This window comes from Rhinolophus sinicus, chromosome 18 (genome assembly GCF_057876585.1).
Source record: "Rhinolophus sinicus isolate RSI-liver-muscle chromosome 18, RSI-T2T, whole genome shotgun sequence".
NCBI classification, from domain to species: Eukaryota; Metazoa; Chordata; class Mammalia; order Chiroptera; family Rhinolophidae; genus Rhinolophus; species Rhinolophus sinicus.
Window position 1 is genome coordinate 6,074,062 of NC_142518.1, and position 22,934 is coordinate 6,096,995.

A 22,934-nucleotide genomic window follows, 5' to 3' on the forward strand; every position below is an offset into this window, starting at 1 on the left:
ACAGGTTACCTATCAAAGGAGATGAAATCATCCTTGTCACTAACTGATGTTTCAGGAAAGGCCCCTTCTGCATGGCTACGAACACTTCTCTGACTGCACAAGGTAAAGGAGGCATTCCCTTCCTGCTCAGTTCAATTTGCAATCCAGAGGAGACACAAACTATAAAGTTTTCAGGTTTCTCCCATGTCAATAAAAGCCATGGGAATAAATGAATTGAATCTAAAATGCCCCATTTGGTGCCAGAAGATAGTGAACACAGCAGCACTGTGTATAGTCTATCGCCACCACTGTGGAAAAGACTGGCTAGTTGTTTACCACATCCTCCCCTTTCCTTCTGAGTGACATTTCCCAGCTTCCCTGGCCGTTAGGAGGGCCACATAAGTGAGGTCTGACCAACAATGTGGAAAGATGTGATGTGCCATTTCTAGGCCTGGTCTAATCTAATAAAAAAATACGCTCCTAGTCTTTCTTGTTTGCTCCCTTCCCTCAACTACTAGCTCAGGATGGAGAAAACATGGAAGACTCCAAGGCCCCTGAGAATGGGGGAGCCACCAGCTAGATGGAACCTGAGCCCCTGAATAACCACGTGGAACAGACTATTCCCACCCCTCCTCACTCTGCACAGCCCACACTGGACAGTGATGTGACAGGGAAATCAACCTGTGATGGGTCAAGCCACTGACATTGAGGAGCTGTTTGTTACAGCAGTTAGCCTTCCCTAGCTGACACAACTTTCTTTGGGAAACTGAAGGGAGAGCACAACAGAACAGTGCATTTCACAAGCAAATGAGTTCTATGTCCTCAGACTGCCTTCTTCTTATGGATCTGCCCTGTCCTCTCTTGTCTTAAAAAGTAGGCAGGGGGAAAAAAGAACAAGATTAATTTGGGAGGAGATGGGCATGGGAGCATTTCCACAAGGACAGCTCAGAGTTGAGACAGCAGAAGGAAAATGGAGCGGAACATCTCAGAAGAGTTTATCCTTGGGGGAAAAGGCAGAAAAGCATTTCATAAGATTAAGACACAATGAGACATAGCTAGAGAATGGATCAGTACTAAAATCAGCCGCATTAGAGGCCATTAAATTAAAAATGCACTGTGCTTTAAAAATGTAATGTGGGAGTTATGGCAAAATAATGAGAACCCAATTATATATGTATATTTTTTGGAATAAAGCAAAACAATTTAAACACTTTATGCTATATATTAACATATATTTCAGATGGATTAAAGAATTAAGGTTCAAAGAATGAAATACTTTGAACAAGAAAAGCGTATAGATGCATAAGTAAAGCTTATCCAATGCATAAGTAAAGCTTACTTTGGGGAAAGCATTCACAAAAGAGATAGTGATAGACTTAATTATGTAAAACATAAAACATTCCAGATATCCAAAGATGGACAAAAATTCACGGGATAACATAAGTGGCAAACAATGTGGACAAAAGGTTAACATTTTTATGATAGGAAGTATTCATAAGATCAGTATTAAAAACACTAGCATACCTCGACAGCAATTACATAAATGACAATTCAATGGGGAAAATTCAGCTAATTAATAGAAAAACTGAAAACTCCTGGTGAGAAAGAAATGCACATGAAAATATAAATACAATTTAGTTTTTTAAATCAGCAAAGACGCAAACTCACTGATGCGATCCCGATGAGATTAAAGAGACACGGGCAGTAAGTACAAGTACAAGCTCATGCATCCTACCCAGAACGTGAAGTGACAGTACCTGTGAGTTCTTAAAAAGGTTCGTAATTTTGGACCCACTTTTCTATTCTGGGCTTATAACTTGCCTCCCACAATTTTATGCATCTAATAATAATTTAAAATACAAAAAAAAAAGTATATACAAGGGGTTCCTGACAGCATAACTTATTACAACAACAACAAAAAATGGAAATGACCCAGTTGCCCAAGCACTGGGCTGTAAACTATCAATAGGCAGTATTATGTGGCCCTAACCAATAATAATGGAAAATAAGTGGACAATAGAAGTTAAATAACATAAAGTTGCACAGATAGAATGATTGTAGCTATGTTTAAAAACTCTTGCAAAGGAAATGAAATGTAGTCAAAGATTGACGTATTTTGGCGGAAAGGCTAAGTATAGCTTTATCCTCTGCCTCCTTCCCATTTTCAGTATTTTCCAAATAATTTTTGACAAGCATATAATATGATGACGATAAGGCAAAAATTAAAGGAAGTTAATTTTAAAAATAAATGCAGTAAGCAGTCTTTTAGAAATAATACTTTACCTGTCATTCCTGGGTCTTTGGATCCACTTTTTAACGTTGAATGCCAAGTTCCCCAGATATTGAAAGGTTCCTCTGACATATCTAGGAAAAAGTGGGTTAAAAAGGTATGTAACTCACAGTGAAAACTGAAGAGCAAAAATCAGTGCCCACATATTTTTATAACATCTCTTCTGTGCAAAGTAATGTATTTGAAATTGTGGAGGATACAAGACAGACTGAGGCAGCCCTGCATTTCAAGAGGCTTATTCCATTTGGGGTTTACAAAAAGGCTCTTTCCAAATTATGGTTGTGATAGACTGAATGAAGGCCCCCCCCAAAGATATCTGTGTCACGATCCCCAGAACCTGTAAAGATGTTATATTCAAAATGGACTTTGTAGGTGTGATTAAGTTATGGATCTTGAGATGAGGAGAAGATCCTGGATTATCTGGGTGGGCCGGATGTCATCACAAGAATCCTTATAAAAGGGAGGCAGGAGAGAAGATGTGACATTGCTGGCTTTAAAGATGGACGAAGGGGCCATGAGCCAAAGAATGCAGGCAGCCTCTAGAAGCTGGAAGGGGCAAGGGAACAGACTGTTCCCTTGAGTCCCCAGAAGACAGCCCTGTGGACCCATTTTAGACTTCTGACGTCCAGAGCTGTGTAGTTTTAAATCACTAAGCTTGTGGTCATTTGTTGGAGCAGCAATAAGAAAGGAACACAGCAGTAATGGGTGGCAACTCCAAGTGCATTAAGATAGAGACAGAGGAACAATAGTTATAGTTCCTTTAATTCTGCGTGTGTTCATTCATACATCCCCTTAATCTGTCCGTAAATATTTACAGAGTAAGGTGCTACATTCAGTATCCTCACCATCGCATTTAACCCTCACTACAATCCTGTGACGTGATCATAATGACTATTTCTAGAAACAAACGTCTAGTGCGTGCTTCCCTGTGTTCCACAATTCACATGCATTCTCTCATTTAATCCCCAGGAGATGTCCCCAAGTCCATTTTACAGATGAGGCAAGTAGTGAAAGCAGCGGGTAAGAAGTGCACACCGGGCCCCGCAGCAAGTATTACTGAGTGCCTATTGCGTGCCAACTTCTCTGTTAAGGACTTTACATGGATTCGCTAATTAAGCCCTATGAATTAATACTGCTATCTGTCTTAGTTTTCCTACGAGGGGGAAATGGGACTCCGAAAAGTTCAATCACTCACTTAAGGTCCTGTAGGTTGAAAGAGGCAGAAGAGGTTATTGATTCTAAACCAAGTTCTCTTGTCACTGAATACTAACAGTATTTGCTTCTAGTTCCCTCAGGATGAAGTTATTTCCAGGGAGAAAGTTACAGGTTAGATGGGGTTGCTCACCCTTGGCACTAGTGACATTGAGATGGATCATCTTTGTGGGGGCTGTCCTGTGCACCATAGGATGTGGAGCAGCAACCCTGGCCTCTATCCTCTAAATGCCAGCAGCAACCCCCGCCCAAGTGGTGACAAGCGAAAATGCTTCCAGACATTGTCACATGTCCCCTGGGGGGCAAAATTGAGAACAACAGTGCTAGAATTTGCCAAGATAGTGAATGGATGGAAGGAGTTAATGCGTGCCTTAGTCTATCTGCTAATCAGTTAGAGCTAATGTGTATCTTAGCCTAGCTGCTAAAAAACTGAAGCAAAAGAGACCAACCCTGGGAGCAAAGAATCAACCTTTCGTGGTATGAACTCGTCTCATAATATTTCTTTGAATCTGTCTTTAGAAACCCGAATATGCCATGCCTTTCATAATAGTAAAATTCTCTTCAGATTGCCTTTTTCGTTTTTGCTGCAAAGGATAGTACATACAGAAAACTTGCCACTAATTTAAAAGAGCAATAATTAGAGGTCATTTATATACATCAGAGAGGGAATAGCTAAAAATCTATGATACATCAATTTAATGGAAACATATCATGGCCATGAAAAATGTTAGCAAACGGAAAACATTAATGATATGATTTTAAGAAAATAAGCTTAGTTCAAAAGTAGCTATACTATGAAAATAAATATATAAAGTTCTGTATGCATATGAACAAGAACTAGGAAAAATAAAGTTTCACACTTTAAACATAAATTTAATGCCTGATGGGAACATGGGTTACTGCTTTCATTGTAAATTTTTAAAACTATTTTTTGACAGAAATATTCATAAAATAAAAATCAAGATGCTATGATTTAAACACACACATGCACACACACACACATATACACAGCTCCAGATTAAATTATAAACTTAAGAGAAAATAGCAAGAATTTGTACTGTGTCTTCCAATTATTACTTGAGTGCTGGCCCTGGGGAATTACTCTGTGGAGGGAAAGAACACAACCAAACATTTGGTGTTCAAATACATGTGGGAAAAGCTGCCAGCCACACCCTTTCTCCCATTACGGAAATTGAATGGTGACCATCAGCACTTTAAAGAGTTTGAGAAAGTACAATAGAGAAACCATTAGCTTGGTTAACTTAGCATTTCCCAAATGTTTTTGACCATGAAACCCTTATTTTGCCTGAAAATCTTAATCTCCCTGGAGACCTTTCTGGAACATGATGTCTTGTTATATAGTAGGTTCAGCTTGTTCTCTTTATAAAAGTAACAGCAATAATTGGATGACATCTTAGACTAGCAAATATGCAACCAAACTCACTGGCCAGGACACATAAAGTTCCTGGGATGCTGGAGGGAAGAGTCAGCTGAGAATATCAGTGGCACTCTGGGCATCAGACTGCTTCCCAGATATCTGGGTCTGCGGGGACCCTTCAAGATGCTGACTGAGCTCACTACATTCATCCAAGAGTTGTTTTCAGTAGGTACTCAGTAAATGCTCTGAATCACAGAAACAGACCTAGGAAGGGATGAAGAGAAGGGCCAAAGCGCCCACGCCACACCACATGCAATCAGTCATAGATTTGGCCAGCGCCCGCCAGGCTCCAGTTACCTTTTCCAAGTCTTGGTCCAGTAGAACTCTCTCTTGACTTCAACGATGGCAAGTGGCTCACCAGCATATACTGCTCTGTCCCTTTGTAAAGCTTCTCCGAGCCCCCCCGGGCCGCATCCTCTTGCATAGCCAGCAGGGAGCGCTCAGATAGCACTGGGGAGTTGTTGTCATAAGGGGAGAGGTCTCCGCTGGAGGCCTTGTTGGAGTCTGTAGAAGAGTGCCTTCCTCCCACGGAAAAGGAAACTTCCGACCGCAGCATGTCAGGGCTTCTGGCGGAAGGAGACAATTATAGGTGCGTGAGCGTGCTAACAATTAGTGACCAGATTCAAACGATGTGACCATTACACAAATGACAGGAGAATGCATGGACACGGGCTGAAACAAAAAGACCTTTTGAGCAATGTTCCAAGACTTCTAAATCAATACAGTGAAAGCGTTTCCATAAAATAGCCAGCAGATGGCAGTACAACTCCACAGATGTTACTGGAAATGTCAAGGCAAAGGGAGCTGGGAGGATGAAACAGTCATGGATCCCTGTATTTTCCAATGTGCCTCGCTGAAATGCCTGTTGGATTAATCCCTTTTTCATTTCAAAGTTCAAGTCTGAACTCCTATGGACGATTTCTCAAAAACTATGAAAAATGGAAGAAAAGACTGAAAATATCACAAAGAAACAGAAACTTCTTGTCAAAGAGAAAAGATGATTCTGTTAGGGGCTAGAACAAGACGTACTCATTGGAGACTTTTAAAAGGGACTGACAGCATGTCAAAAATATGATGTGCAGAAAGTCTTTACAAAGACAAAGTTACAAATGTCTGAAAAGAGAACTGAGTTATGGACAAACTATGGGGAGGGATACATATGTGCAAAAAGGAAAAAAGGTCATCTCTAGGCATTGATTATAAAGGAATGAAAAAGAACAAAAGACCTAAATGCCATTATTTTGGTCAACCAACCATATGTATGACTCTACGTGTGGGAGTGTGTGCTCCTGAACACAGGCAAATCAGAGAAGATTCTGCATATTTGATTAAAATAATAACATGGAATTCAGAAATAAGCTGAACTTGGCAGAATATATTCAGGGCATTTAAGACATTTAACTTATTAGGTTGGTACAAAAGTAATTGCAGTTTAAAAGGTTAAAAATAATTGCAAAAACCACAATTACTTGTGTACTAAACTAATAACAAGAAATAACTTTGGATTCACATCTGATATCTTTAAAATATAGCACTTCATTTACTAAATACGTGTAGCGACCATCAATGATCCTGAATTTCAGAGATCCATTTAAGTAAATGTCTACATTTTTAAATATACTTTTTAATGAAGCCTGATCTTATTCAGGTAGTAGCAACCGATTGAGTAAATTGGTTGTGGCGAATATTTTGTCATTATTTTGATACCATAGTGATTCTTTCTGGCCATGGGATATCATTCAGTGAAACAAGGTTCTAATCACTGTATCATCCCTGAACATTGACGGAAAAGTGGCCCAGATTTTAGTTTTGTTTCAAGGACTTATTTTGCTTGTGGCATCAGTTGAAATATGTATTTTCTGTGGGGCTAACACTCGTGGAGCTATTTGGAAAAGTCTACTTCAGATTGTACATATCCCAGTATATGAGTGTATGTTTCATGCGTGTAAATAAATACACCTTTGCAGCTGTGAAAATCAATAAAATTAAAGTCTGATGCTCATTATCTGTTAACAAAAACTGGTAGATAACTCCTTTACTATCCTCAATATCTTGAATTAAAAATAAATCAGATAAAACTATGCTTGAAACTTCACGTGAAGTTCAATAGGCTTTGTGAACAACTTTTCTTTCCCCACCCAAACTCTCAGTGTAAATAAACCCATTCTTCCTGTGACTGATAATGACACTACTTGTGGGAATAACTGTTTCACGTATAAGATGGCTGAAGAGATAAACACATCACCATAAATAGTGTCCACTGTATTTAAATACATCTAAAATGATTCTACAAGGCACTAGTGCTTTCACAAATTGATATAAAACATACTAATTTGCATATCTGTTATGTGTTATATGTGCATGGGTTGTCACAGCAACAGAAATAACAGTGAAAATGTGAGTGGAACAGGAAAAGGAGAATGTCAGGAACATGAGAAGAGTGTTCAAAGTCTTACCTGTGAACACCTGTACTTTCTACCTTCCTCAAAATAGTGGCCCTGACATCTTAAAGGGAAATGATGACAGATTGATTAAAAGTTCCAGAACCCGCTTCTGTCCCCCCTCCCCCACTTCACTTCTCTTTACTAGTCTTTCCTTTCTTTTGGTTTAATTTTTCAAAACAAATCCTTCATAATCTTAAAGAAGGTAAACGTACGCCTGAGCGATCCTTTGCTAACCAAATGGTTTTGAGCATGCAACATGGAGGAAGTGTGCTCACAAGGGACCTTGCTTCCTCTCGGGTTTCCAGCAGGGCTTCATGTCCAGGAGGAAAGCATCTCAGAGTGTGACATGCCTCACTGGTCACTGAGGCAGCTGGGGGAATTTCTTACCCACATGGAATAAATAAGGCCTCTCCTTGCCTCCTCTTTAAACTGATGACAGATAATCTTATGGGAAAGAGCCAAAGGACAATCATGACGATGATTTTTCCAGAAACTTTAGGCCTCCAGTGAATGAAGAAAAAAAAATAAAAGGAACGTACTATTCTGCTGGAAAGTGGGGGTAAAAAAACTATCCTTTATATCTAATTAAAGGGGGGGGGAGTCTCCCTAACTCTAGTGAAGGGAACACAAAACAAAACAAATGGTCACTTGTCTGTCATCATGGGCCCAACTCTGGTTGAGGAAACTTTACTATTAGAATGAGAAAAATTGAATGTGGCGAACTGAGCTCTGCTCAGAATCAGGGTCCTATGTTCTTTCTGACCAGGGCTAGAAATGATATCACTGGGCTAATTTTAGTTGTTTTTCCTGTTTAGTGGACACTTTCTAGTCATTAGTGAATCTGTCTTACAAAACATACAGAAGAGAATACATTCAACAAAATACTCTAAGTTACAGATTCAGCCAACAGTTACATGCATAAACAAACATACTCTATGGAAGACATTTGTCTTACGTCTCAGTACCAGGGACATTTGGGTTTCTATGAAGCAAGTAGGTTATTTTTACCCTATGGACCCACGCATCGTGTAATAATAATGCATCTCTCTCTGCAATGGTTGCTAAAAGGCTCTGCGGAATTGGGGCTCCTGGTATGCTTTTGTGTGTTTCACACCCCAACTTCATCATATCTTCTTACTCTTTCCATTGTTTTCCTGTCCCCAGTCTCATGTTACTTAACTACAATATTGTCCCACTTTACGTATTATTTGCAAGTTGCTTCAATAAATTGCTCGTGGACTGATATTCAGACAGGGAAATCACACCCACGTTAATTGTTGGGGTATTGAAAAGGCAGTCTGCTTCATGAGAACATTTAGTTTGGTTCAAGCACAACAAAATAAAACAGGAATTATAACAACAGAAGCAAAACTAACTGAAGCTGCCACACTGTTTCTTCCTCCATTTGCATGGCTCTGATTGCACCTGACCCAGGAGACCTGCGAGAGCAGGAGGTGAAGAGCCCGTGGCCCTCTCCTCTGCTCTGTGGGCTGGCTCTGCAAAATCTTACTCAGTGCTTCTGCCGCGGCAGCATCCACCTCACCTGGGAACTTGTGGGAAATGCAAATTCTCAAGCTCCATTTTGGACCCACTGTCAGACCTGGCTATAATATGCGGGGCCCAGGGCAAAATGAACGTGCGGGGGCTCCCCCACATTTAAAAATTATGAAGAATTTCAAGATGGTGACAGCACATCATTAAGCCAAACGTGAGCTGTTTCTAAGGGTGGGGTCCTGTAGCCCATGAAGCTGGCTTTGTCCCCTGAAAGGGAATCTCTGGGAGTGGAGCTAGCAGAGCAGGTTTTTAAAAGCCCTCCAGGTCATTTTGATGCACGGGAAGTTTGAGAAGCTCTGATACCAAACCTACCTTCCCTCCCATCCATACATGTAACAGGGGGCTAAGGACATACTGAGAGTCAAATCAGGAGGAAAACCACAGATGATGGCCAAAACCTCAGCACTGGCTGGCAGCGGGGGTAAACGTGGTAGCCCTGACCTTGAGGCGGCTGAGGCCACAGCTGAGTAAAGGAGGGAGAGTATGCCCTTCCCAGTTAGCTCCAGTCAGCAGGATCCAGTTAACTGAATGCAGTTGGTTATGGATCATGCTAAGGTGAGGGGGGCAGGCGAGGCCAACCTGCTTTTCTCTGTTCTTCTGGTCCATTCTCCTCAAGTCAAGCCACCACAGTAACCACAGCTGGGGCCCCAATCGGGGCAGACACTGGGGGAAGTGGCTAAAGCTGAATGCTGGACACAGGTGAATGAGGTGTCTCTCAGTCGACACAGGCCATGAACCTGCTCAGGGTGGCTGGGGTCACAGCCAGGGGCGTGGGCAGATGGGGCTGTCTAATGAGAGGTGAGGCCTTCCTTTCCCAGCCTCCCAATGTATCTTGGTGATGAAAGGGGACAGAGTTTGAGTACACATGGCAAGCAGCTTGTGAAATACGCTTCCGTGAAATAACCCCTTGGCCTGTGAGAAGTTGAAGTTTATACAGAGTTCACGACTAAGCAGGCATTGGACTAAGCGACTACAAACAACTTTTTTCCTGACCACATTTGAGACATGCGTGAAAGAAATGAGATGACTATGTAACATGTCTTTCTAGCAGCAGAGGCAGAAAGGGTTGGGACCCTTCTAAAATTGATTTGATAAATAGTATTGAATAGTATTAAAAATCAATAGTAACATGTTATATTTTATACTTAGAGTTGATGGCCCTTTTAAATGTTTAAAATATTTCCTATTTATCATTTTATTTTCTCAGAGGTAAGGTGATGGCTAAATTTACCTAAGAATCCATAATCCAAGATTTGCCTTTTCACATGACAGCCTTTTCACATGACAGCCCACCAATTAATACACAAAACAAAACTACTTCATTCACTCCTCAGGATTCTGGCTACAAGACAGGCAGTTCCAAGTTTTAAGACATTTTTATGTCACTCCATTGCTTTATCATTAAATCTATTGCAAACAAATTCAGGAACCCCCTTTGGGTATCTCTGAAAAATAAGTCAAGCGGCCACCAATGTCTTCTCTAAGATCTACCTCTAAGATGATTCAACTCTATGAAGACAAGTTTAAGTTCAGAACTCCAAGTAAATGCAATAAAATATTCATGCATTTATTTATATAAAATATTTACTCTGATCAGTGATTCACTAGATGAAAAATAGTTTAAAAGCAGGTTGTGGCCTCTCTTTCTACATGTTGGAATTTAATGGATTTGCAGTCGGGTGGACAGGTTGCCAGTTGACATGGGTTTGCCTCCATGAATGGATGGTTTCCTCATGAGACCTGAAAACCCCAGGACCATCCACAGCTAACCATATAAGCACCAGATGGACATGGAGAGTGAATCACTTTCTCACCCTTAGCTGGTCCCTCCAGGTCAGGGTGTAAGCTCGCTGGCAGGGTTCTGTGGGCAGGCCTGCACTGCAGCCGGAAGCACAGAACTTGTTCTGTGGATAAATGGAAAACTCCGGTTCAATCACCGGATGTGGCCAGCCCAGCTCCTCGCTGAGTTACCCCGGTGAGAAACATCCTCGGAGATTTCAAACTTGCGTTGGCTTCATTCTTGGCTCAGTCGTTCAACTGATAAACCTCAGTCTGTTGGAACTCAAAGCACATAACCATCTCAGACTGTATTAATTGTACTGGGAAAGGAATCCACTGCCACAACAGCTCTGGATTTATGAGGGCTTTTCACATTTATCATGCTCGGTTCTGCAAGGCATGCCTTATGCAGAATCCTAGGCACAAAGGCACCCTGCCCCAAAGAGAAACTCACATGGATCCCAACTCCCCACCAGGAGACGAAGCAAGCACCCTGGACATTAGAACTTGTTCAGGGCTATGCTGAAATGTCTCCCCTCATTTTTAGCTCTTATTAATTCCCTCCTAATAGTCCTGGCATATGGAGGCATTAATGACAGGTGAAGAGAAAACAATGCTGACTTCATTTTGTTTACAGTATGCCTGATAAAACATCTTCCAATTCATATTTTGCTAGTTTTTAAAAGAAGTTGTGGATCACAGTAAAGGTGTTGGAAGAAAGAGGTGATGTAATAAATTCTCCCTCCATCTTGAATTGCCTTTCCATAGAAGGCACATTTATACTTTTTTGGAATTTTTTATTATGGGATTCTCTATTAATCACACATACGTTTTCCTACAATTGGCTGAAAAGGCTTTCTTGAGTGGAGTGTGTGTTTGTGTGTGTGTGTGTGTGTGTGTGTGTGTGTGTGTGTGTGTGTGGTTAATGCTTCATAATTTCCAAGGAATGAAACTGAATGACATTTGAAGCCATCAGCTACTGCCAAGTCAATAGGATTTATTGCTATTATACTATACTGGTAAAGTGTGATTTCTTGTCTCTGACAATTTCCTGAGAATTTTTCTGATTTTACAAATCCTAGTAAAAGGAAAACAGGAAAAATAGCCCATCTTGTACCACTCTCTGATTTGGATGAAGACCTTTTTAATGACAATCGTTGAAAGATTAAAATAAATATTTCTTTGATAATTTAAATGTGATGCCTTTCAATTATGAGAAGGCCTAATGCTCCTCCATCATGAAGAAGGTGGAGTTATTATTCAACAAGAGGAAGATCCAACTCAACAAAACAATTACTTTCCAGTTCTGAAATTTTACCCTTTGAGACAACTATGGGTCTTCATCCATGATTCTGACTGACGGCTCACTGGTTTTGCTATTTGGGGGGGGAGGGGCAATTCCAGCAAAATCTTGGTGAAGGCTGCTAACAGAATTAAATACAATGAAATTTAGAATATATATAGCAATGGATTTGGTTCACCCATAGCAGCCTTCTCCCCAAACACAGTTACATATGTTTTATTTTGACTTTGTTTCCAGAATGCAGGAGGAAAAATGTTCTCCTTAGCCTCAGATACCATTGAGGTATACACGGCTTTATGTAATTTTTTAATGGTTAATTTTTCCCAGAACATTAAAGCAGTTGAAAACTTGAAAAGTAGATACATTAGAGCTTACAACCTTATATGAAGTTTAAATGCTTTGTTTATGCCCCAACCAAATTTTATTATTATTTTAATTCAGGTTAATGTAATTAAAAATTGTTTAAGATTGTCATGTGGCCCAGAGAAATTGTCAGAGAGAACAATTCTCTCGGTTGAAAAGAAGATATAAAAAAAAAATACATTTTCAAAACATCACTGATAACTTGCTTCCATTTAAGCCAGGCACACACGTTTCACCTTTTGCTTCAGGCTCCAGTATGGCTTGGCCTCCTGGCTCTAGTCTTCTAAAAATTTTTGACATTTCGTTCATCATAGGTTTTTGGCATTAACTTTGACTTAAAAAAAGTATAGCATTTCGATGACTGAGGTTTCTAGTACACCCTTAAATTTTGCACCTAGGTGCGTGTCTCCCTCTCCTCACCCTGGTTCAGGCCCCGTTATGATACTTCTGTTCTGTTGCAAATGGCCACATTCAACATATCTCGTTCTCTTTGATTTACCTTACATTCTCATCCCCTATTTCCTTCCATCCTTAAATCAAAAGAGGGGGTCTATTTTAAGTATCTTTGAAGAAAGGAGCGTATAATTCTAATAAATATATCAGACAAGCAACGAAAAAACCTGAAGTTTTGCATTGTCAGTAATATAAATCTCCTGTACTCTCCCTCTGGCATTCTGTTTTGGTTGATGCCAAAAATGTAAGTAGACAAGCACAAGAAAAAAATAATGACTCCTCCTTCCACTCCTTCACTTCTGTTGCTGCATAAAGAAGAGAAAAACTCAATCCAAAACAAAACATTAACTTCCCAGGTTTCAGTAAATGTTTGATCTTTCAAGACAGACGTTATAATAACGATGTTCTTGTTGGTGCTACACTCTTGTGAAAAGTTACTTTTCCACTCCAAAGAAAATCTTGTGCAATTTCCACGTGGGGCACAGGAATCTAAAGCCTTTTTTCGGTATGTGAACTGATGGCAAGGAACAGAAGCTTCAGGAAAAAAGCCAAAGAGTCAGAAGAGAATAATGAGGGAGATGGTGCATTACTGTACTTCAGGTGGTCATTTGAGAAGCTAGTGCTGCTCTCCACTCTGTCGTGTTCCTGCAAATCCTTTCAATTCTTACCTTTTATTCCTCAGCTCTCAGCCTTTCAGCTGAGTTTCCAGTACATAACGTCTTCCAAACAAGAATTCTGTCCATTCCCATCATGTCACGGTTTGACCAAGCCCTCTCCCTCATTACCTGTAAACATGCGGTCGCGTAAAGTCCCTTCTCAAATTTACGTGACCTAATGCGAGCAGGTCATGTTCCCACTGCAGTATCGTTTCACTCTCACTCCTCTCTCTGTTCCCGAACTAGCACCATCAGCCTGATGCCAATTAGAGCAGGCCAGCGCAGGTGGACCTTGCCTTTAGACGCTGCCCGCAGCTTAATGGGGGAAGGGTCCTCTCTTGTACCATATTGCCTTCAAAGGTTACTATCTCGTGGGTGGCGAGGTAGAATCTAGTGATGCCCAAGGCTTTGGTAAGGAGTTGTAAATGAAGAAAACGGTGACATTTGAAGCAATGTGAGAGGAATCGTTGACGTTTATTCAAAAAACTATTCTCATAGCACAACAACTCTACCAGGTTGGTGCTACTTTTCATTCTAGTTTACCGATCAAGAAACTGAGACAGAGAGAGATGAACTTATTTACCTAACACTGCACAGCCAATAGCAACGGAACTGGAATTTGAAACCAGGCGATCTGGCTCTGGACCGAAGCTCGTGACCAGCATGTTATACTATACAGGCGTGTGCTACTGGTGGATAATTGACACACCAATGTAGCCAGCACCATCTGGCACTTGGGGTACTGTGATTTGTCACCACTGTAATCTATTGTCACTGTAATTTATTGCCACTGTTTCTTGATTTCAGCGCTGCCCCTAAACCAGCCATTTAAGGCTTCTGCCCTCCGAGCTGGCCAGCCTCTTTATTGAGACCCCAGCCAGAAAACATATCTACTATTATGTCCAGGCCCTGGTTCAAGCTCCCCAAACATCCAGGTCGGTGGATACCCCTCCAGTCTTCAAGGTCACTGCACATGCTTGCTCTTCTCAGAAGCCATCCCTGAGACTGCAGGTCACGGCTCTTTCGTTCCTCCAAACTCTGAGTGGATTTATGGTCTGGAATATTGGTTCCCTTTCTTTGTCAACACAAAGACCCCTTTCCATTGTAAAAAGTCAACCACCTCAAATCCCTGTGTGATAGTAAATATGCAATATCTACTGTTGTGGGTCTAAGCCAGACGTTCTTACCCCTGGCTGCTCAGTAAAATCACATGGGGAGCTTTGAAAATTCTCAGTGTCCAGACTGTACCCCAGAACAAATGAATCAGAATCTCTAGGGGTGGCGCCCAGGCACAGTTGTTCTTTAAGCTCCCCAGGTGATCTACACTGGGCAGGGAGTCTGAGAACCCATGGCCCAGCACATACCATTTTGCACTCGGCGACACACTTAATAGCACGCCTCCTATTATCTCTCCCCTTGTAGGCCTCTGTCAACAAGTCTGCGAGCTCTGAAAGTCAAGAATATGCCCTGATATTTGAGGCTTTCACTCCTGAAAGTGTGGATCATGGACCAGCAGCATCACGGTATCATCTGGGAGCTTGTGAGAAATGCAGATTCTCAAACTCCTTTCCCCAGAATGACTGCTTCTGAAAGAGCATTAACGAGACCCCCTGGCGATCCATGTGTACAGTCAAGATCGAGAAGCGATAAAGGTGCAAAGAGACCACCTCCAGCTTGAGGGGTAGGACTCTCAAGCCTCCAAAGGCCATTGCAAATGAATATCTATTTATTCCTTTATGTATTTTTACTTCACGGCATCATTACCAACCTTCTGGACTGCGTCTTGGCCTTTACCTAGAGGAAAACCAAACACTCCCTGCTCCTCCTTTCCGAGAAAGTCTTCTCCAAATGTTTCTGTTCGATAACTCTAGGCTCTGACATCCGCAATTCACCTCCCTTTCTTTGAAGCCCTGACACTCCCCTAAGATCTTGGTCTAGGATCAGCCTTCCTGGACCTCACACTTGTTATTCTCATAGGGACGAGGATGAGAAAAGGCCAGACAACTGCATAGCCTGAGATGGACTTAGCATGTATACTTTTTCCTTTTCCTAAGAGTAAAGAATGAAAGCTTCACTTCTTGGCACTTATACGAAAGAGCGTTCTTAAAAACCACATTAAAATTACTATTATTAAGCAGTTTTCAAAGTACAATGCTTATATATTTTTAAATGCCATATAAAAACAGAAATTTGGCAAGGCAAAACCAGTGGTTTTTTTAGCTGTGTGTTTTCTAGCTTCCCTGCAGAGTACCCATGAAATGTTATAAATGCAGTTTAATGAGGGTTTCACAGATAGAAATGCCAGTGTGTCTGTTTTCTTGCATCGGGAAAGGAAATAAGTGAGTTCATTAAAATTGTGGTCATACAAGATATACCATGAAGAAAAGCCATTTGTTAGTTTAAATTAGGACTTACACCTTGATGACAGTTAAAAATCTAGGAAAAATTTAAGTGAGACTAATTCTCTGATATGAAAAGCCAGACCATGAAATGCCAGCTCACTTATATAATAATTTGAATATATTTTGAATCACTCGTGGCTCTTGGGGCTTGGATCCAGGCAGAATGCCTTATTTGAACCAGAATTTGGCCTGATAATGATTGGCACAGAGATGAAGTTTTAAAATGCATTTGAAAGGATGAAGCAATTAAAGATTCTTCCCTGCTCTGCAGGAAATAGAGTGGAACTGAATTTCACAGTGTTTTTAATGTAATGACCCCAGAAAGAAGGGGACCTGAATGACCATGGAATTCCTCTCCACCAAACTTCTCTAAAGACTATCATATTTTTATATCTGAAATGGTTTTAAATGAAAATAAACACATCAAATTCAGCATCAATATAAAGGAACAACTTGACATGTGTCAATGTTTCTAAGATATCATTGATAAAGACATACTATTATTTCATATATGATTAAGAAATAAAAAATGCTATGAATTAAATTAGAACATGTCATTGTTTTCAATTAGCAATAATCGTGCCTTGGATAAACCTCATTGGCTACAATACTGCCACTGCGCAAAGCTAGAACATGCCATTGATTATAAAGTTAATCTCAACTTCAGAGATGATAAAACACAGCGGAGGGAATTGTTGAAATTCAGTAGATTAAAAGTACAACATAAACGATACTTTCACGAGAGGATAACAACAGCTTTTTCTGTCACAAAAAGGGCTTGGTGTCACGGTGGCAATATCACTCCTGGTTAATAATGCGATATTATCCCCTTAACTGGATTTGCCAAAAGCTCAGCATCCCCATACACTCTGCCTCTGTAGCAAATGATTGTGGTTACTTGCAAAATCTGACTAGTGCAAAAATTTAGCGCTCCTTTCTTTGGAGGCAGAAATGGCAGCAAACCATAGTGTACAGCATGGCTTGCATTTTACTTGTTGCAAAAATGGGTGCATGTGGAGACCAGCATGGATTTTATCAAAAGGATGCTAGCTATAAAGGGAGGGAGAGTCCAGAGGGTACCCACTTCTAATTTCAAACGGGCAACTAGGCTTTGGCTGAGGCCTGCCTTGTGGTTTGGTAATGTGTCACTCATGCTGGTAAATTACACATGTAAGATGCATCCGCGTTCAGCCTTATGGGACCCTAACTACAGTTGGTAGGATTCTAGAAGTAGAATCTCTGATGCGCATCCTAGTCAGTCCCTTGAGCTTCTTGCCAGTGATTTAGTGCTGTTTTTCTGGTAAACACAATCAAAAGGACGTCAAGGGACTAGAAAAAGTCAAGAAGGAAACAGAAAAATCCCAGAAAGCAGTTCTAATTCAGTAAGTGGATTGGTAAGACTGGAGCATTTTCTGGCTATGTGGACTGATCAGATGTGCCAGAAAATTGCCAAAATTCCACTTCAAGTCACCCTGCATGGAATTATTGAAACCTTTCTAATTCCTCAGAAATCTAAATTGAAACCCCCAGGCGGCTTTAGACAATGGTGTACTCACGAGGATTGGGAGGCCTTTCTTCTGAGTAAGTAGTCCACCACATCCGGGTCCGTCTCCAGCAGGCTGATCAGCACTTCGTTCTGGAGATCTGGGGAAACCTGCAGGGGCCAAATGTTGGGACATAAGTGAAACCATTCCAGAAGGGGGAAAGCCATGGTCATTAGCAACTTTTTAAGCAGAAAACAGAGGAGTCTTAAGAGTCGTAAGAGAACAGAGTGATTGATTGGCTAAAACCAAACCTACACCAACCTATACCACCAGTTTAATTCTTAGGACAAACTGGACAATTACCACAGAGTCATTCAATCCAAATTGTCACCCCTCTTATGACTGGAGATACAGACTAGCCACTGGGCTACTTCTGTTGCTCAAACTAGATTTTCTTGGTTTTGGAATAAGCAAAATATCATAGTTAAGAGGCAGGACATTCGTAAATTATTGTCCAAATGGGGACATTTTCTAGAGTTGATATTTATATTTATGCCAAAACAACAGGCATAAATTATGACTGTCTTGGGCAGTTCTAGAACATATTATCAGTTTATTGAAAAGGCAGGTTCTTGAGCCAGACTGTGTTTGCATCCTAGTTCTACTTCCTGCTTGCGGGAACTTTGGCAAGGTACATAGCATTTCTGTGTCTGTTTCCTCACCTGTAAAATGGAGGTAATAATAGTACGTACCACAAAGAGTTGCTGTGGGGATTAAATGACTTATTGTATGTTGTGAACTTAGAACAGTACCTGGCACATAATAAACACTCATTTCATCCTTCAGTGCCTGTCTAAACTCCTTTTTTGCATCCTGGTCCATTAGCAATTAAGTTTCTCACTTCATAATTTGACAAGGCATTCACTAGACTTCCATAGATGAGCATGCCATGTTCCTCTAAGCCTAATCCATGAGGCATTAGAAGATGGCCTTACAATCCTAAATCACTCATGTGGAAATGTTCTATAGGAAAAAGTTGAACTTGATTCTAATGGTTTTCTGCTCTGTAGATGCTGGTAGCTCAACCAAAGGAAATTCAAACTATTGAGAGGAAATAAATTTTCACACATGGGCCTGGAGATAAGACTCTTAAGAACTGCGGGGACAAGTGTCCTGAGAATAAGTGGTTGGTGGAACAATTTAACTCTTGCCGCTTATAGAACTCAATTCTTCTTGAGCTTTGAGAAGCTGGAGACAATTTTACTAATGAAAACAAGGATGAAGAAGCAACAAAACGCTTTCCTTCCCTCATAAATCTGTTCCTCCTATTTTATCCCGAATCTTCATTGATGACATTGCCAAACCCTCATCTCACAAACATAAAATCTGGGTTGTACCCAAGCTTCTCTGTGTCATTTCCCCTTGCTGTTCCGAGCCAGGAAATCCAGTTGATTTCATCTCCATGATGCCTGTTACTTCTTTCCTCTATCTTCCACTCCAACTGCAATGATCCAAGTTCGAGCCCTCGTTACCCCTTTGTAGTTTCCCTCCTCGTATAACAGCTATACCCCAAGTTCCCTCTGGAGAACCAACTGTTACCCAACGCTTAGCCCAAGGGTGAAGTATAACCTAGTCTAAGTCAGTGGTCATTCCATTCCCAGAATACCATGGGCGCCTGAGCAATGGGCATGTGACTCCATTAGAGACAATGAAAAGCCATGAGAATTTCCCTGAGACTTTTGAGAGAGAGGATACAGGGCCTGTCGCCATAGGGGGCCTGAGGATTATGTTGACAATTGAAGAAACAATACCAAGAAATGGAAAGAAAGAAAAGGAGTCTCTTTTCTTTGAGTTTTAGGTAAAGCTCTGCCTGTGGACACAATTGCTTTTGGATGGTTCAGCTATATGAACCCCACATTCCTTAAGCTAGTGTGAGTTTTTAGTTGAAAAGAGAGCTATATCCTTGGTAGGCCTTTGATGCAACAGCTTGCTAACTTGTGTACTATTTCTTTCAACATGTGCATCACATTTCTTATCTGCATGGTTGTCAGAATGCTTTAATCAAGACATTTGCTTGCTCAAAAACCCTTTTATCCCTGCAGCTGAAGCCCTCCTCTCACTTGCTTGCCTCAGTCTGTGTTTCCCATCTTTTCCCTTTGCAGTCATCCTCGCACACCTTCTACTTCAGCACTACTGTGCTTCTCACTCTGGCCTTTTTCCACCTCCTTCCTTTAATTCATGACATAAATATTTGGTGAATGCTTACTGAATGCCAGGCACTGGCTGCTGGGATTCAGCTACAAACCAAACAGGCAAGAATCCTTGTCTCCTTAAATGTGACAGTGAATATCAGAAGACTGGCATTAAACAAATAAACAAAGAAAACAGAGCCTGGATCACATGGACAAAAACAAAGCAAAGAAAGGCGATGGAGGACCCTGGGGAGGGAGATGCAATTTAAATAAGATAGCCAGGCCAGAGAAATGGACATTTTAGCAGAGAACTTAAGTTGATGAGGGAGTTGCAGAACATCATTCCAAGCAGAAGGAAGAAAAACTCAGCCAGATCTTGAGTCAGGAGCAGCAAGGAGGCCAGTGAAGTTGGAACAGAGTGAGAGAAAAGAGGTGAGCAGTAGGAGCCAAGGTGGCCAAGGCCAGAGGTTGTGGGGTCTCATGGGTCATGATAAGGACTTCTGCTCTCAATCTAAGTGGTGGGGAGCTGCTGGAGGTTTTGAGCAGAGGACTAACACGAATTGTCATCATTCTGGCTGCTGAGTGGATAGTAGATGGTGAGGAAGAAAGGGGTGAAGCAGGAAGTGCAGATGGGGTCTGTTGATACAACTAGAACAGAGATGCTGAACCAGGATGGTGAACTGATAAGAAATATTTGGATCCGGGAGATAGGGAAGATAGAGATGATAGCATTAGCTAATTCGTGGATGGAGAGAGAAGACAGGGAGAAGGAGTAGGAGAGGGAGAAGAAAGAATGACTTCCATGTTTGGGGCCTACGCAGCCGGAGGAATGGGATTGCATTGACTGGTATAGAGAAGCTGCAGGAGGAGGAGGTTGGGGTCAAGATAAGGAGCATGGCTTTGATATGATAATGGTGAGAGGCCCGTGATACATCCAAATGCAGGAGAAATCTAGTAGGCAATTGGGAATAAGGCTCTGGGGTCCAGCAGGGAGGCTTGGTCTGGACATGAAAATTTGGGAGACACACATGGTTCTGACCGAACACAATAGCCTGCGAATTAGAATGAAAGGAGAAGAGAAGGGGCAGGACTTCTAGGTCAAGGTTGAGGGATTCTATTCTCTGACTTTATTGAAGAAATTAAGCAAATAAAAGAACTGATAATGTTTACTGTAAATTTTTCAAACAACATGACCAAACAGATATGCAGTATTATATCAATTTTTCAAAAAGTAATACCTAAAGGGTGAAAATGAGAAGAGAGAACACTCACTTTTACAAAAACAAACAGCAAAGCAAAAAATAATATAGGCCAAAAATGCATATCCTGAACTCTTTTGAAAAGAAAATTCCATCAGCAAATTTGGAAAAACACATGTATTTTCATCTGGTTAGTTTAACTGAAAATTTTCTATGCTTAGACATGTAATAAAAATTTTTGCTCCAAGCACCAATGCATTCCCACCAAAGAATAAACAACTAGAGTGTGTGGGGCATCACAATATTCATTCTTGGAGAGTATATGGTGCGTCTAGTGAGAAATTATTAACTTGGATACGTTATTGCAATAGGTTACAGGAAGTATCATTATTTTTAAAAATAATTTTCCACAACATTTTGTTAAAGTATTTTGTGATTCAGAGTTTTTACTCATTCAACTAGGCTTGACTCCCAACCAACTATAATTATTGAGGTTTATTTTATGTAGCATACGTGACTTTTACTTGGTGACAAATGCAAATAGAAAGAGTCAGCGCTATAAATCTATCTATAGCTTCTTTTTAAAAGACCCATGTTACCATGATACCATTTTTGCTTAGCGACACTATTTACAAATAAGTAAAAAGGTATAGTTTAAAAAGTGTGGATCCACGTACCAAAGGAAGGGTAGATAATATTTTCCTATTATTATGTAAGACTGACTACAGTGTACATAATCCATTATTTCAATTAAATAATTTATATATAATCTTGTTACAAAATGATGTAAAGGAGCTTCAGAAATTCATATGCCAAAACCACATTTTTTAAAATAAAAGAATGGCTCAGAAAATTGGGGCCAGTGGGAAAATGAGAGTAGAGAATTTGAAATAATGTCTGGAACCGACTTAATATTCATATAACAGCATCCACTGAGGTTTCCCCAATACTGCCTCTAATCTTTGTCCGTATTTGCACATTTCATTTCCTCTTATTTAATACAAATTTCAAACTAATGACTCAGTTCAATTGGATGAGCATTCATTTTCCATTAATTCAGATACTTAATAGAGAGAAACAAAAGTCAAGGGAATAAAATGATAGAAAACAGGGGCTTACAGTACATACGAAATATCCAGGCAGACCACTCCCACATGCATTCCTGTTCAGGAATTAGGATGCTGTTGAAAAAGCATCTGACTAAGAGTTGATAACCCCTGAGGTCCAGTTTTGGCTCTGCTGCTTATAATTGACGTAAACTTGGGCACATCAACCATCTTCTTTAGGATTCTGTTCCTGCATCTGAAAATCCAGGCATCGGACCCATTTGCCTTTACAGAGGTGTTATCAGGATCAAAACGTCTAGCAGATTGGAAAGTACCTTTCCAATTGCAAAGAGATTTAGAACGAAAGATTTTATTGGAAATGGACAGAATAATTAATAAATTAAACACCTAAAAGAAAATATAAAAGCAGATAACATGGAGATGATCAACATTTGTTCTGTGATTTGTTTTCTTGACTAACGGTCGCCCATCTCTGCCTCTTATCCTGCATGCTCACAGAGAAGCATCCCTCTCTTCTCTGTTGCTTCATACTCTGCTGAGTAACTAAGTTATGGGATTTCCTGCTGATATGTCTCTGCTCTTGACCTCCCCTTGAATTTCTAGAGTTAACAGTTTATGACCTCTCAGCCCCTCAACTGCAATGGTCTTGAAACCAGACTCTGTGTAGCTTTTCCTTCTGGTTCCTTCTTTTCCATCAGACCTCAAATGCTTGGGTTGGGCACAACATTGGAAGGTAAATTTCCTGAGGGCAGGGATTATCTGACTTGTCTACCTGGAACTGATACGGGCTCCTAAGGTTGGAGTTCTCTGTCAGCTAGCTTCCTTTGCAGCTGGGGCAAGATCACGTGTGCCAATCCTGGCCAATGTACCCCAAGGGGGGTCAGGTAGGTAGGAGCTTCTGGAAAAGGTTCTCTTCCATATTGCAAAGAGATGCAGCAGAGGAAACATCTCTGTTCATCACTGGATGTGATGATGGCTGCCCGAGATGCTAGAAATGACAGCAGCAGGGTACAGCTGAAGATGGCAGAACACAGAGAGCAAAAGTGTGAGTGAGCTGCTACCCTGTCCCCCGAGGCTTCTTGTTATGCGAGATAACAAATCCTAATGCTTGCAGCCACC

At 40.8% G+C, this 22,934-nt stretch overlaps 1 protein-coding gene and 1 non-coding gene across 5 annotated transcripts in view; both read right to left on the minus strand.

The window, feature by feature from the left end:
* ARHGAP6 (Rho GTPase activating protein 6) overlaps positions 1–22,934 on the minus strand; it is a 462,773-nt gene that overhangs the window by 2,209 nt on the left and 437,630 nt on the right. For all 4 annotated transcript variants that reach the window (XM_019746346.3, XM_019746348.3, XM_074323559.2 and 1 more), the window contains exons 10-12: positions 17,430–17,527; positions 5,217–5,485; positions 2,263–2,343 (exon numbers count right to left, since the gene is read on the minus strand). In XM_019746346.3, the coding sequence (XP_019601905.3) occupies positions 2,263–2,343; positions 5,217–5,485; positions 17,430–17,527 (448 nt within the window). The remainder of the gene's footprint in view (positions 1–2,262; positions 2,344–5,216; positions 5,486–17,429; positions 17,528–22,934) is intronic.
* Positions 16,368–16,501, minus strand: LOC141569812 (U4 spliceosomal RNA). The gene has a single exon (XR_012493598.1). It is a non-coding gene; the product is annotated as a U4 spliceosomal RNA (small nuclear RNA).